Source organism: Corylus avellana, chromosome ca10 (assembly GCF_901000735.1).
Source record: "Corylus avellana chromosome ca10, CavTom2PMs-1.0".
NCBI lineage: Eukaryota > Viridiplantae > Streptophyta > Magnoliopsida > Fagales > Betulaceae > Corylus > Corylus avellana.
This window is the reverse complement of record NC_081550.1, coordinates 21863191-21878461: the sequence shown is the minus strand read 5'-3', so window position 1 is coordinate 21878461 and position 15271 is coordinate 21863191. Positions and strand designations below refer to the sequence as shown.

Below are 15271 nucleotides of genomic sequence, written 5' to 3'. Positions count from 1 at the left end.
AAAAAAAGACTAGTCTTGTTTTTTTTTTTAACTTTTCTTGACCTCTTTAGTCTTTTGCTTGCTCTTGAGTTTATGTTGTTGTAGCTGCCTTCATTTGTTTTGACCATGTTACAACTTACATCTCTATGCGGTAAAGCAAATATTAAGAGCTCCAAACCCGTTGTCTCAGACCTCTCATATTACAACCTAAAAGACCTAACAATAAACAACCTATTTCACTCGAGTGAAATTTTATACTTATACCACAAGAAGATGAATGTTCATATTCATAAAGGTTAGAAGGATAAGAGCTCCACCAGCCTCCCCAGCTGAGGACTAGGTCTTATTTTTTTGTTGTTGAACCACCAAAACAGAAGTTCCACTATTAAGATCTGATGAGGTGAGCAAGTCTCCAATAATCCCTAGCTCTGGAAATTCACTCCATTCTGCAAGCCCTGATGTTTGTGGAGAGACTACATTATGCCGTCTACCAACAATAATAAGGTCATATTCCTTCATCGTACACCGAACTATTGATGCTGTCTGAGCCCCATCTTTCACAATCTCTTCTATAAATACCACATATTCATCATCCACACTATTAAGTTTAACATCATTTAGTATCTCATAGTCAAGCAATTTGTCCAAGTGGGTATTACCATCATTGCTAGTGGCAACAAAGTGAAACACAGTCAAGATAATTTTCGAGTTATTGGCCATGCGTTTGGCAAAAGTCAATGCCTCTCGATCATCATTACCTCCTAAGAAGATCATGGCAACAGAACAAGATGACTTTGATGAAACCATTGGGCAGCCTAAATGACCACGGTCAACTAGGATCCCAACAGAACATGGAGCTAGTTCAAGCACGTTGCAGTTTAAGGTCCTTATGGTACTGTCCTCTGATTCAACAAAACCATCAATAGACCATTTTCGGTGGAAAGGTAGTACTATGAGGGATGTGAGTTTGTCCATTCCAAGGATGCATATGTCGTCGTGCATGTGCTTGAATGGAGAGATTATTGTGAAGATGTCTACTAATAGAGCACCCTGATTGTCTTGTTCAAAGTGATTGAAGGCAAGAATGACATTCTCTGAATAGGAACTGTTGAACACAATCTTTTTCTGCATTTGGTGGGAAATAAAAATAGGAGAGGCTCGACCAATTAATTCAATAAGATGAAGGACATAAATAAAAACAGGCCTTTCTCTAGATGAGCACACGACTTCAAGTAGTTTGGTTATAGCAGCAATATTATCTGGCTTGTGGATGCATACTAGAATTCGAAGCTCTGTGTTGCCTATGCAATGCATAATATTCCTTTTTTGGTAACTTGCATATTGCCTTGTAGGATTGTACAAGAACTTTACCAGGAGTGGCACGAAAATTGCAATCAATAAGATGTCAACAGATAACAAAGCGTACACCTGGTCCGTTAGGATCTGCAATCAAGTAAATGTTGGAGAACACCATCAAGTGACATTGTTCAAGAAAACAGGGTTTTGTACTACTAAAGATTATGTGCTAGAAAATGTATTTTGCAATATAGAATGATGTTTCCAGAAGATCAATACTTTATTTCATTCTTAATTCTAGGGCTTATGCTTAAAATACTTCTAACCATGAAATACCAACTCAACTACCTTTTGATTTACTATAATGCTTTGTTCCTTTTCTTTACATCTGCATGTTGATTTTTCTTCAGGGTAAGTATTGGGTGTTTGAAAATTAAGGAAGGAAAAAAGAAAGAAAAATCCTATAGGCAATTTTATTTTTCTTTTATTTTTGTCCCCCTATCCTGCTAGTGTGAAAGGAATGAATTGAACTGTAGGAATGAATTAAAAAGGATATATGTTCACTCCATACAAAAATTAAGCTATAATGCATATAAGAGGCACCCATAGCGGAACCATAAAGAAGAGGCAACTCTGCTTGTAAAGAAAAAAATGGAGAAAAAAGATAGTCACCTCGGTATCTCTATAGTATGTATAGATGCAAAGTTGGACTACACCTTTGCAACTCAATATGAGAGTGAGTGTCATAGCATCATTTAAGGGCATTTTGGAGTACAAGGAATGGGTCAAACAAGCCGCCAATTTGGCCACAAAAGTCAAAATAATAAGGATTCCATTGATTGTCATGAAACTGCTATCGAATTTGATTAAACTCAGATCTATCCTCATCCCACAAGTAGTCACGAAGATTGGCAGAAACACCTCCCAAATAAAGAACTTGAGCTTGTTGACAATAGCCGATCCTAAAGGTGGTCCATCTGGTACTGCCAAACCGAGAAAGAAAGGTCCAAAGAGTAAAGTTTGACCAAACGCATGAGAAAGCAAACCAGAGCCAAGTACCATTAACATGATGCCATGAATGTAGGTGTTTTCAACATGCCTGCCTTTCGGTGTTTGCCTGATTACCCAAAGCATTGCCGGTCGAATTGCAAATACAATGACGATAAGATAGATGACGATTGCTCCTAAATCTATAGCGGCAAGCATACTCCCTTCGTCCTGGCTAATTCTAGTCAAGGTGAAAGTGACGGTAATAAACACGCTTAACATATCGCTTACCAATGCAGCAGATAGGCCTAATTGACCCAGTTCAGAATTCAGGATGTCAAGGTCCTCAAGAAGCCAAGCAACCACTGGAAATGGAGTTATGCAATGCCCTATTGTTATAAATGAAAGCACATCTGCTTCTTCTTTATTTAGCCAAGACCTTCCAAGTTTCACTTGGACTGAGAAGCCAATTAGGAAAGGCGACAATATGCATGCAACACCCATAAAAAAGGCTTTTTTTCCGGTTCTTTTTATCATTCCTACATCCATTTTTACCGTATTCACAAAATTGAAGAGCATGTAACTCATAAGAGACAGCATGCCTAGTATTTCTTGACCTTTAATCGAGAATACAATATTGTTGAATATACTTAAGCGACCCAGAAGAGACGGACCAAGGATTATTCCAACCTGGTTCACATATATAAAATCAACCCAATTTGTTCAGTTACTATAAAGAGAGTCTCCATATCAGAAAAGAGAAACAAAGAGAGATTAGCATGCACGTACGAGAAGTTGTGTGGGGAACCGGGGAACTCCATAACGCTTAAGAACGTAATGGAAGGCTTGGGTGAGGGTGAAAATGAGAGCCATCTGCAGAAGAAGCAGTGGCAACGTGTAGGGCATAGTCCCAGAATGAAAGTAGCTCCAAAAGCCTTCCGAGTGGACCATCGGAGGTAACTCTGTACATATGGAGATAATGCTGCTTGCATTTGACATTACCTGTCGTCCTTCCATGCCTGTGTCTGCCTCTTTTAGTGTTTTCACACAAAAAAGTTTGATATTGTAAAAGAGAAAGAAAGAAACAAGGAAAGACCAAGCAAGTTGGGGTCTTTTCCAGTGTAAAATTTTGCCCTTTAATGCATGAACTCATAATTGCCTATTTTGTTCACTGATATCTATTCTCAGAACATGGGCGGTTAAATAAGTTCATATTGCATGTAGAAAATCATCTTATGGTTGTAATCTGGTTATTTATGTGCTTAACATTAATCACCTTCTAATAATGGGTTAATTCACTTAATTAGTATAAATATTCTGCAAGGAGGTCAGGCAGATCGGAGAAGGGAGTGGGTTGTGAAGTCATAAGGGTTTTGAGCTGGCTTAACCATATATATACAAACAAAATCGTACGCAACTTAACCATACAAACAAAATCGTACGCAACGGTATTGAAGATGATCATACCTCTCTAAAGCCATTGCTTTTTATATATATAGATTTCTTGTTTTACAACTGCAATAATGTTAATTTCTTAAATTCTTAATTGTTGGGGTCACTGTTTTCTGGGTTTGTTAGAAAACATTGCAGGTTTGGGCCATTCGTTATAAAATAAAAAATAAAATAAAAAACATTTGTTAGTTGTTGGTTACAATCGTGGACTATTTTTAGGAGCAAGGATACCCACAATTAATGGACTCACCTGCCTGGGTAGCCTGGTTGTACGACCCAACTGCTCAAGATCGGTGGGCTTCACATATAGTCCCTTTTATATGAGGCTGTTCAAATTGCACATAATCCTAACAACCGATTGTAGGGCCTGAAAATTACTCTTACTCGCAATTTGTAATGCCCAGGATAAATGAATGCTTTTAAAAAAAAAATGGGAATAAGGAAATAATAGATAAAATAATAAACTAAAGATATATTTTGATGGAAATAGATTTGAGCACGTTAGGCTTGTAGGAATAATCAAAGCATCAGAAAATTTCTTAGTTAAAAAGCTCAAAATATTCATGTCAAGGAAGTCACGTTCAATCGTGTTGTTGGGACCGCGCTCGAATGGGAGGAATCTCCATATATATATCACCAAGTTCAAACGTGTCAAGACAAATGCTATGTTCAAACGAAATGGCATCTGTTATTTAATTGACATAAGCCCATATTTATAATATTTATAATAGTTTCACATGATATTATTATATTCAAGTGAATTTCATGATTAGTAGGAAAAAAAAAATGATTCCACAAAGGATTTCAATCTTAGATTTCAAGATCAGTTTTCACATCCAATTTAAAATTGAAACCTTTAAGTTCAGTTTTAGATGAAGATTTTTAAACAGTTTCAAGAAATAATTTTTAAGCAGATTAAGAAAGGAAAGTTGAAGAGAGTTTAGGAGGTGGATACCTTTAACGTGCATTGGGGGGTTAAAAGGGTGAGTACCTTTAAAAGTATCGAGGGACAAAAGGGTGGATACCTTAATTTGTTAGACCAACAATGGTTAAGGGATGGATATCTATAAAATAAACCGAAGGTCCGAGGATACCTTTGTCAATAATCCACTGAGGGTCAAGGGGGTAGATACCTTTAATAACTTGAGAGTCGATAGGAGTCAATGGAGTCATGGGATCAGCACCAAGCCTAAGAACAAGACTGGTACACCTAAATAAGTATTTCAATTTCAATGTTTTAGTGTAAATTATGTATGCAAGTTTAATGTAGATAGTTTTACATGAAATGTTAACTTCCAGCTTTAGTAGTTATTAGAGATTCAAATGCTATGTAGCATGTATTTCAAACAGTAATGCCAGTTTTGCAATTGCCACCAGCCTTGCTACAAATATCTTAATATGTGAAAGCAATTTCTATAAAGATAAAGTTTTGCTCGAAAATGGGTTAGCAGAATCTATTAAATTGACATGTCTAAAAAAACATGTGATTTTTTCATGCATTAAAAAAAAAAAAAAAAACATATAAACATATAAACACATAAAGATCATATGCTCTCAAGACACGTCAATTTAAAATACTGAATTAAAAGAAAATTTCTTTAACACCATTTAGAAGAAAACTTTGTTATTCCGTGGCGACGAACATGATCATCGGCCTCTAGACTGTGATAGAAAGATAAATAGGTGAACCAAAAACCTGGCTCAAAAAAAAAAAAAAAAAATCGTACAACAAGATCAACTTCCAAGACCAAACTACAAAATGCTAACTGATCTATATATGGTACATTGTCTTTGGGAACTGATCCATGGGCAAGGAAAGATGATCCTGGCCAAACAAGTCATGGGTTAATGGAAATTCCTATCTCACTGGCAGCATTAGAGCAAAAATCCAATGATAGCAGTATTGCATAAATTTTCGTTGAGGAGATCAAAAAACCAGAGGCAATGAGAGCAAAATGAGACCTCTGCTAATGCACATCAATTAAAAAAAATGAAGTGAAATGAGAAGTTATCTTATGCTGATGACCGCATGAAAGGAACCAACCCCCTCATCTCTGCTCCATTTCCATTGGACAAGTAGTATACCTTCTTCCAGTTTTCTTCCGAGAATACTTCATGACCTACTAATCTTTGCCTACCAGAGATAACAATAAACAAAGCTGAGAATCTGAAACATGGGCCCAGAAGAAAAGCATTTTGGAAGCATTTTACTGTTTAGGTAGTATAATAAGGCCAGAAAGAAGTATTCTGCTTTCTCAACAAAGTCTATACAAAATCATTTTCCCTTATTTTTTTAATAGTGTTTTTTCCCGAACAATGAGTGAAACATAATGAACCCAGTTAATTTGAGAAAAATCACGTCAGGATCTTGAAGGAAGTGTGATATATTTATAGGCCATATGACAAAGAGAGGTTGCGGCTTGAACACAACAAAATACAGTCACCTATCATGGCTGAAGTAAATTGAAAGATAATTAAACATAATACTATTAGCAACAGAACAATCCTAGCAAGCATATCGATATCTTTAGCATACCTAAGGTAATAATGGCAAACAGTTGCTGCTTCGTCTAAGGTGTAGCGAGGAAGATTAAGCCGAGCATCCACAGGAACATCTGGCAAGTCCTTACGTAGCTTTCCAACTGCTGTTGAATGCGAGAAAGCACCAACCATCATGTCATCATGCATCATAGATCTAAAAGCATTCACCTGCAAATTACAGAGGAATTTTCTCACATAATGCACATATCTCTGACAGTGAGTTGAAGTATCAGTAAGGGAGATTAGCACGTATATAAGATGGGCAAGCCAAAAGGGATTAAATCTTAAGAATCAAAAGCCAGCTCCTTCATTCCTGAGACTATGATCAATACCAACCACTTACCCAACTTTTATTTGCATGATGAAGCATACAACCAACATTCTTAGGAGAAAGGAGTGAGTTCGCTACAAATGGTAAGCCATAATGTATACATGTGCTAGGTCCACCAGAAAGAGTCAAAATAACCATAAAGCCAAATGTAAAACCAAAAAAAAAAATAAAGGAATCACTTAAAATTTGCACACATTACTACACAATATATATCTGAACAAAACAGTTGGCACTAACCATTGCAACTTCTCTAGCATGTACTGGTCGGCGAGAACGAAGAGTGACCGCTTCCTCATACTCACTGAATGTAAACCAGCTGTTATACTGGAGACAAGTAACAGCAATGTATAGTTTAAACGACAATCCATAGGGGAAAACCCTGAAATCCATAGTAGGCCTGCCTACCTCTTTGAGGAAACAGAATCAAAGGAAAGGAAAAGAAAGACAGGAAAAGAGAAAAGAAGGATTGAAGAATACAAGAGTTATAAAAATACCCAAAGAACTGAAAACTATACATCATTTGAAGTTGATGCAAGAAAGTGTGTCTCACCTGATCAATTGCTATAAGCACAGGGATACTTTTCACAAGGGATAACTCTCTCCTCAAACGAACTACCACTGCAACAGCTGCTTGTGAGTATTTGATTCCTGTGTTAACCAGGTCATACAGCGTTGAACCTTCAGGCATTGCCATGCTGTCAGCATCTTTCAACCGTCCAACACCAGCACCCTCACTCAATGGAATCGGATCATCGATTTGGCAAGGTAATTGTTTTAAGTGGGATTCATTGCATTTCAGAAAGTCCTGGAAAGAAATAACTCATAAGGAATTTACAGACTCACTGCATGGCACAGTTAAAAAAATCATCTAAGAAACAAATCACAAGAACAGCTAACGTATTCTAAGGTACCATTGTGGAAGAAATATCAGGAACAGGAACTTTTTTCCCTTTTCGGAGGGGGAGGGGGGTAAGAACATTTTCCAAATGTTTTCTTAATAGTATTTATCAAGAATCTATAATCCAAAAACCCAGTTTCATGGTTAACATAACCATAATAAGTGAGTATAAAAATCAATGAACTAATGGACCAAGGTCCATATGCCACATCGCATCAACAAACTTTACAACTAAAATTTAGAGCTTATCATTGATGTTGAAAACATAAGAAATGGAACAGGGATCTTTATATTTATCTTAATTCTGCCCAACAAAGAATAAGTTCAAGAGATTGACATACACCTATGTATCACTAAAAGAGAAGAGAAAAAAGAAGGGGCCGGGGGATGTAATCTTGCCTTGAGAACATTTGTAGCTTGAAGAGGTGTGTCCCAAAGACCTGTATCTGGGTTCTTAGTGAAAAATCCTCCATGAGTCCACTCTCGACCCCTGGGGACATAAAAAACCAGCCAACCTTCATCACGAGCCCAATGAACAAGCATCGCAAGTGCAATACTCTTCCCACAGCTAGCAGGACCATCCAAGACAATCTGCTTTCTAACTTTGGGACCTAAACAAATTATTTACCAGCATAAGTGGGTCTCGTGAATGTGACCTATCATATATTTCACATGCTCATATCTTCATCTTATGATTCACATGCAAGCGAGAATAAAATCAATATTTGGAGCTTATGAGAATAAATTTCAAAAGGAAGAAAGGTAAAATAAAAAAATGACACATAATATCTTCTGGAAGTAACTATATTTTCCATTTACTTAATCAAAATAGATTATTAATTTATATCTCAAAAGAGTTGGATAGCTTCAATTCTCAACTATGCATAAGTTTATTTTAAGTGCAGGTAATGCGCTCCTAGTAGTTATGGAAACAACTAATTACCGGTTCAAACATGGTTTGGAAAGAAAAAAGTACACATCACCATCTTTCTCATCAATCAGTGCATAATTACACATCCCTAACACATAATCTTTTTTTGTTGATAAGTACATTACATTTTTATTAACTATATTTTGAAATTGTAACGAATCCCTAACACATAATCTTATAATTTTTTATATCAAAAAGACCAATAAAGAGACATGCCAACTCAAACAAATACACTTTTCTTTGATGGCCAATGTATACAACAGGTGAGAAGTTCAGAAGAAATTAATTTCCATGAATCAGGATTCATGGTAGCTCAGCTTAACTGTTGAGAAAAGGAACCCACGCATACAACAAATCCAACCTCCAAAAGTTTCTAATGAGGATCAAAATTCTCCTACGGCAAATCCACAGCAGTGGAGTCCTTAAAGTCCCGAGTATTATTTTTAATCGAACAATTCAGATTTTGCCATCTCAGATGAAAACTTAGTGAGATAAAATGAATTAAGGAAAATTAGTGATCCTCTACATGTTGTAAACATTAACATGGAAAAGCCTAAACAAATTAATTAAGGGTCCGTTTGGGTTTAAGATTTCAGAAAGTGCGTTTTAAAAACAGAGATTTTAAATGAGCAATTTGAAATCGTGATTTATAAAAAAATAAAGTTAAGCATTTAGTAAAATTGCAGTTTTACCTTTGAAATTATATGCATTTTTTAAAACACGCCACTTGCGAGCGATTTTAAAATGCAGATTCTTTTACGTTTTCAAATAACAACTTTTTTTTAAAAAAAAATGATCACAAACAATACATTTTTGTAATTTGGTTTAAAATCTCACTTTTGGTTTGTGGAATCGCAGTGCCAAAAATAATAATTAAGACTTCATTAACTCTATAGCATCCTTTTATATTTTTGTGTGTGTGTGTGTGTGTATATATATATATATATATATTGAACTCTTGCAGCATTCTAATCATCGCAATTATGTCATTTCCCGTTCTTCAAATTGAAATAACATTTGAAATCCCAAATTGTGCACAACAGCATCAGTTCAAAATTCACACATAATTTGAAATTTGTCATTGCATTTGAATTTAAAAAGAAAATTTGCAAACAAACTTAATAAATCATCTAAACTTGAAAATCAAAACCCTTTCACACCTTTCTCATCAGTGAATCTCAATGGCGGATCAACTATGCGCCGAAAATGATCGCGAAGATCCAAAAAGCTCGGCCGAACCAGAAGCGCCGGTCGCAACGAGTCCTCGAACTCCTTCACCATCCCCTCCGGCAACCCCTCCGGCAACACCGCGTTCAATCCCTTCATACTACACAACCAATTTCCCAATCACATACAAAGGATTATACATATACGCGTAGTTTTATACGTATTAAGTATTCATTGTCGTATACCTGAACTTGCAGTAGGAGCAGGCGTCTTTGTGGGAGAGGAGGGAGAGGGAGGAGGTGGAGGTGAAGAGGCGGCGGCCGTTGGGGCCAACGTCGAGCGAGGGGTCCTTCTCGTCTGCTGCGAGTTGACGCGCGCGGGCCTGCGCGTCGGACAGCGCCTTGTCGACTTCTTTTCCGCCGGCGGACGAGGAGTGCTCGTCGGCGCCAGATCTTTTGGCGTCGCCCTTGGACTTTGTCTGCTTGCCCTTGGTGACATTTGTATTCGTGTTCTTGGAAGAGTAATTCTGAGCCCACGACAAAGAAATTGGAATTGGCGAGGGCTTGATCGAGCTCGTGCCCGACGCTGAGGTTCTCAGAATAGACCGCAACATTTCTCTTCCTTGGAGTGAGGTTTTGGGGGGTTTTGGTGAAAATGGGAAGGACTAGAAGTGAGCACCACTGTGAGAGTAGATTTTGATGATTTTGAGGGTATTATTGGTATTGGCTACATTTGGGTGAGAGAGTTTAATGATGAATTCGGCCCATTTTGTGTGGGCTGAGGGCCCGTAAAAGTAGTTTAGAATTGTAATAGGTCCAATGCTCCAAGGAATGCGATTTTTATTACAATTATTTTATAAATTGACATGACAATTTAGTTACACTATCATATTAATCACAATCAAATTTAATTGTTTAGTATATAACGTGACCGCCCACGTGACACTGTCACGTCAATTTCAATCAAATTTAATCGTTCAGTGACACACGTGACAAGTGTCATGTAACGAAACTATAATAAAAGTTGTAATATTTCTAACACCACATTATAATATAAGTTTTTGTGTCACTAAATTTCATAACAATAAAAAAATATAAGTAAGACAAGTGGTTAATGTAATATCAAGATTGTAGGTTTCATATTTACTTATCTTTGTAACAAGTAGCATCAGAATCAATATTTTTCCAATATATATCAAGATTGATTGGATAGTTATAGTAGAGTTTTATGGAGCTTTTATTTAAAAATAAAATAAAATAAAATTGTTTTTACCTATGAATCATATAGTGTGATTAAGAGCATGTAGCTTGTATGGCTTAAACTCTTACATTAAAATTGTGTTTCTAAACCTTAGGGTTTGGCTTGAGTTTAGTTTTAATTGAGACTGAACAGTTGAAATTGGAATACATTCTGTAACATAACACAAAGAATGTCTCTTTTCAATTGAAACTTGACCTAAACCGAAACTATAAATGTTATATTAAAGACCTATATATTGAGATTAGGACGGTCTTGTTCCATAACAAAACACAAAAAAACACGTGTTCTAATCCCAACTCGACCCAGACAGAATCTCTAAAAGTTAATTAAGTTGGCCTAACTAAAACATAAAAGTGTATGATTTTAAAACTCAGTAGTAGGCTCTTGCATATCCTAATTAGTGAGTTGTGCCTGGCCAATTACACCTGGCTAGGTGGTTCGGATCAACATTGAGTCCAAGCAGATTGCCTGCTCCGGCCCACCTGCGAGGACTCCCCCAGATGCAACCTAGCTAGATGAGTCCTTCACTCTTTTGTTGTGCCCGTGTGTGTGGGGTACGTAGTGCTTACAGCTACGCATATGCAGAAAGACGAATTAGATTATTTGCAGAAGATCCGATGGCTGGATAGACGATGGGCTCGGAGGCTTAACACCTAATTATTTTATTCCGAAATCAAAAAGTGATTTCGAGCGGCCGAAAGGGAGTAATACTATATATCATTATCATTCTATGTTAACGTGACATTGTCAATTCACTTTTGATTTTTCTCTTGTTTGACAAGATCGAGCTGATTGTATAGTGAATTGATAGTTTGTACAGTGGGATTGAGATAAAATTTTGTGACGAAAACACACGTAGAGAATGTTAAATCATTTGATTTTTTGATATCATGTTAAATCATTACTTATTCCAAAAATATAAACGGATAAGGAAATATAAATTTAATTATTTAATCAATGCATTTAACACTTGACGGTACCATTAGCAAAGATGAATCCTGATTTGAGAATGTGGATTAACATCACTGGAAAATAAAGTTAAAAAGTATGAGCTTGTAAAAGATTGAGATATACATGTTTATTTGGGTAATTTTGTGGCATTACTAATTATTAAGAATATCCCAAATAGTTAGGGCTAGATAACGGATAAGACTGATTGTTAAGAATCATTTTAATTAAAAGCGTATCAAGTATATATAAAAAGGATGACCCAAGAAAAAGTAGAAACATTATAGAAGATGATAATATGGAGATCGAACATATATAGCTTAAAAGTTTTGTGGTCTTTGGCTCGGTATATATACGTGTACCTAAACTTCAAACAAATATGAAGGATGATGCCATGTTGATAATTAACTTCGAATCATCTTAAACTCAGTTAACAACACCTACTTAGGATCAAGATCGATCCTTTCCATTTTATTTGACTATAGATTCATTGGTGCATATATATATATATATATATATATTGCCAAATCATGAATTTAAAATTTATAATGATGTAATAGCATGTATACCGTAATTAAAGTAAGAAAATAAAATATGATATATGAAATAGTTTCACCACATTTCATGTAGGGGTGATTATTCTTGTCCACATGTCAAATTTGGGTCATGTTAAGGCAATAAGGCATCATGAGTACATGACTATATATATATATATATGTTGACACTATGCTGATGTGGTAGCTAGATAACATTTATATTCATTGTATTCCCATCAATTCCATTATACATTTAGGCCAAAAAAAGGAAATTATCAAACTCCCAATTATAACCCGCTAATTTTGTATTTGATTTATGTTGAATTTCTAGATCGTATCAAAAGTTATCATCCCTAATTTTAAGTCCCACCTAATACATATCTAAACTTACCATGTATCTAGAGAAGATAGAGTAACCTTATATACCACATCAATATCCTACTACACTGATGTGGTATATAGCATTAATACTCATTGTATTATCATATATCCCATTATACATATATGCCCAAAAAAAAAAAAAAAAAAATCATATTAAGGCAACCCCCTTGTAATTCCCCATGTTCCCCTTTGCCTATAAAAAAATATCATACCAAGGCAACAAACCAGTCATTCTCTTTAATTAGGTGTATTGGCCCATCCCATAATTATTTATTAGTAACTAATTTTTTTTTTTTTTTGACATGTCCACACAAGGGAAGGGGGAGGGGGGATTCGAACTAGTGACCTCCGCTTCATTAGACATGGTCTACAGCGGATTGAACTATCTCTTGGGGACATTAGTAACTAATTAAACCCACTTAGAATGCAACCTAAAAGTGGGATCAAAATAAAAGAAGCTGGCTTTGACTTCGTGGGTCCCTCATCCCTGACCTCTCAACCCCCCATGCAACCGAACCGTCCAAAGCTCACTTGTTCATCACCCGGCCCTCTATTATACATATAACAACCCTCTCCCTCCATGAAAAAACACACCAATTTATAACAAGTCCATATATACTTGAGAGCTCTTTGAAAGCAACTTCGAAGTTCAAGAACTGGCAAACTCTGAAGCAAGCCTGGAGGAGGAAGAAGAAGTCAACGGAAGGGTGGTCACTGCCCTCTACAATGCCCTAAGCTCCAAGGACTTTGATGAGGTGCAACGTCTACTCGCACCAGACCTAGAGTGGTGGTTCCATGGCCCACCAAACCGGCAGCATTTGATGCGTTTGCTCACCGGCTCATCACCATCGTCCCCAAAAGACTCCTTCCACTTCCTTCCTCAATCCGTTTTCGCATTCGGATCGACGGTCCTCGTCGAGGGTTACGACAAGGAGAGCTCGGTCTCGTGGGTGCACGCGTGGACCGTCGCCGATGGGATAATTACCCAACTCAGGGAGTACTTAAATACTTCCCTCACCGTCACCCGCTTCGGCCTGTCACAGCCAATATCGTCCCCGGCTGTCGCGTCATCATCACAGCCGTCGTCAGCCAACAAGTGCCAGAGTGTTTGGCAGAGCCAGCTCTCTGATAAGTCCGCGCCGGGTCTTGTTCTGGCACTCTAAGTAGATGGATCCCACTGGATCATTATGGAATCATTTGCGTCATGCATGTGTTGTTTGGTCGTCTTGTGTGCACGTGTGGAATGTGCTGGAACCTTCTTCTGGTGTCCTTTAATTTCTGCTGTCTTCTACTTCCATGCTGTACGTTTATCTTGTAGTTTCACCCGGCTGGTTAAATCCGTGTAGTAATCTGTCATTGCTATTCATAATACTGTAGACGGATTAGCAGTAAAAATTTTGTGAAAATATTTCTACTAGATGCTATCTTTATAATTGAGCTCTTCTTAAATTAAGAGAAATGCTATATATATATGCTACACTTTTATCTAATTTTTATCATACTTCGTTGGTGTGACACTACCGATTAATTAACTATTGGATCAACCTTTGTTTAACAAAAGAAAGATCTAATGACTAAATGACATAATCACATTAGCAAAGTGAGATAATTAACAATGCTGTTTATAGCATTATTTTGAAATTAATAATATGATCTAATAGTAAACTCTTTATACTCATTTCACATTCGTTGACGTTAAATGTTTTAAGTGATTTTTTTTTTTTTAAGTACCTAAAATAAAAAATCACTTAAAACGACACATTAGTCGATATAAAATGAATATAATAAATATGTATGAAGAGTAGCATTACTCAAAAATCTAGCATAAATTTATACTCTATAAACATTTTGATATTGATTGGGTTTTTGTTTGAATATATAGTATAGGTTGAGTGACTTTAATTCAGAAGAAGAGTGATTATAACGTGTTAATATTGATTTGAGATAAAAATATTTTTTTTGTGAAAAATAATACCAACCAATAAATTGAAGGCTTTTTTATTTCAATTTATTTATTTGAAGTTTAACACCCACTAAGAAAAAAAAAAATTGACTCTTCCATCGTTTTGGAATAGGATTCTCTCAATTTTACCTGAAAATGAGAAGAATTATTTTATGGTTAAAATCTTATTTTCTTACATCTAACCTTATACTTTAAATAATGTGACAATATATACATTATTATATTCGTAAAACTTAATATTATATGAAATAGTTTCTTTCCATTTGAAATGAATGACTTAGGCATGCATATCATCAATGATAGTTAAATTGTGGGCAAATCAGATGAATTTGTATTTTCACAACTAGGACTAAAGCCAATGGGCCTAACAAAATGGTCAAGTGTGGAGCCGAATTGTTTGGCACGAAAATTTACGAGCTTGTGCAAAACATCGAGACAATCATGTCAGCGGGTGCAAATAAGTGATTTGAGTTCGTTTGCCCCCTATGTTCACTAATGAATGTTAAGTTGTTTTGCAAGTTCGCTAGCCCCAACCGCGCCAGAATACTACACACACTTTCACTCCCACACTCTCAAGTGTACACTCTTTGATATGACAGTA

At 36.2% G+C, this 15271-nt stretch overlaps 3 protein-coding genes across 3 annotated transcripts; 1 reads left to right on the top strand and 2 right to left on the bottom strand.

Annotated features, from left to right (window-relative positions):
- Window positions 1–315: 315 nt before the first annotated feature.
- LOC132163183 (cation/H(+) antiporter 4-like) lies at window positions 316–3279 on the bottom strand. The gene is made up of 3 exons (XM_059573368.1): window positions 3052–3279; window positions 1879–2952; window positions 316–1422 (listed from the first exon to the last, which is right to left on the bottom strand). The coding sequence occupies exons 1-3, from the start codon at window positions 3277–3279 to the stop codon at window positions 316–318; spliced, it is 2409 nt and encodes an 802-aa protein (XP_059429351.1).
- A 1994-nt stretch (window positions 3280–5273) lies between these two features.
- LOC132163751 (uncharacterized) lies at window positions 5274–10267 on the bottom strand. The gene is made up of 7 exons (XM_059574122.1): window positions 9828–10267; window positions 9576–9742; window positions 7884–8095; window positions 7137–7391; window positions 6824–6910; window positions 6251–6423; window positions 5274–5848 (listed from the first exon to the last, which is right to left on the bottom strand). The coding sequence occupies exons 1-7, from the start codon at window positions 10193–10195 to the stop codon at window positions 5728–5730; spliced, it is 1383 nt and encodes a 460-aa protein (XP_059430105.1). The 5' UTR covers window positions 10196–10267; the 3' UTR covers window positions 5274–5727.
- Window positions 10268–13528: 3261 nt separating this feature from the next.
- Window positions 13529–13870, top strand: LOC132162760 (senescence associated gene 20-like). Its single transcript, XM_059572988.1, has one exon. The coding sequence runs from the start codon at window positions 13529–13531 to the stop codon at window positions 13868–13870; it is 342 nt and encodes a 113-aa protein (XP_059428971.1).
- The last annotated feature ends 1401 nt before the right edge of the window (window positions 13871–15271 follow it).

What these genes read in the sequence shown, in the direction of transcription:
- LOC132163183 (XM_059573368.1), bottom strand. Translation starts at nt 3,279, where the DNA reads ATGGAAGGACGACAGGTAATGTCAAATGCAAGCAGCATTATCTCCATA. An exon ending in GGTTCCCCACACAACTTCTC is followed by an intron (nt 2,953 to 3,051) that starts GTACGTGCATGC and finishes TATGTGAACCAG; the next exon opens with GTTGGAATAATCCTTGGTCC. An exon ending in TCTTTATGGTTCCGCTATGG is followed by an intron (nt 1,423 to 1,878) that starts GTGCCTCTTATA and finishes ACTTGATTGCAG; the next exon opens with ATCCTAACGGACCAGGTGTA.
- LOC132163751 (XM_059574122.1), bottom strand. Translation starts at nt 10,195, where the DNA reads ATGTTGCGGTCTATTCTGAGAACCTCAGCGTCGGGCACGAGCTCGATC. An exon ending in TGCTCCTACTGCAAGTTCAG is followed by an intron (nt 9,743 to 9,827) that starts GTATACGACAAT and finishes TTGGTTGTGTAG; the next exon opens with TATGAAGGGATTGAACGCGG. An exon ending in ATGCTAGAGAAGTTGCAATG is followed by an intron (nt 6,424 to 6,823) that starts GTTAGTGCCAAC and finishes TGTAATTTGCAG; the next exon opens with GTGAATGCTTTTAGATCTAT.
- LOC132162760 (XM_059572988.1), top strand. Translation starts at nt 13,529, where the DNA reads ATGCGTTTGCTCACCGGCTCATCACCATCGTCCCCAAAAGACTCCTTC.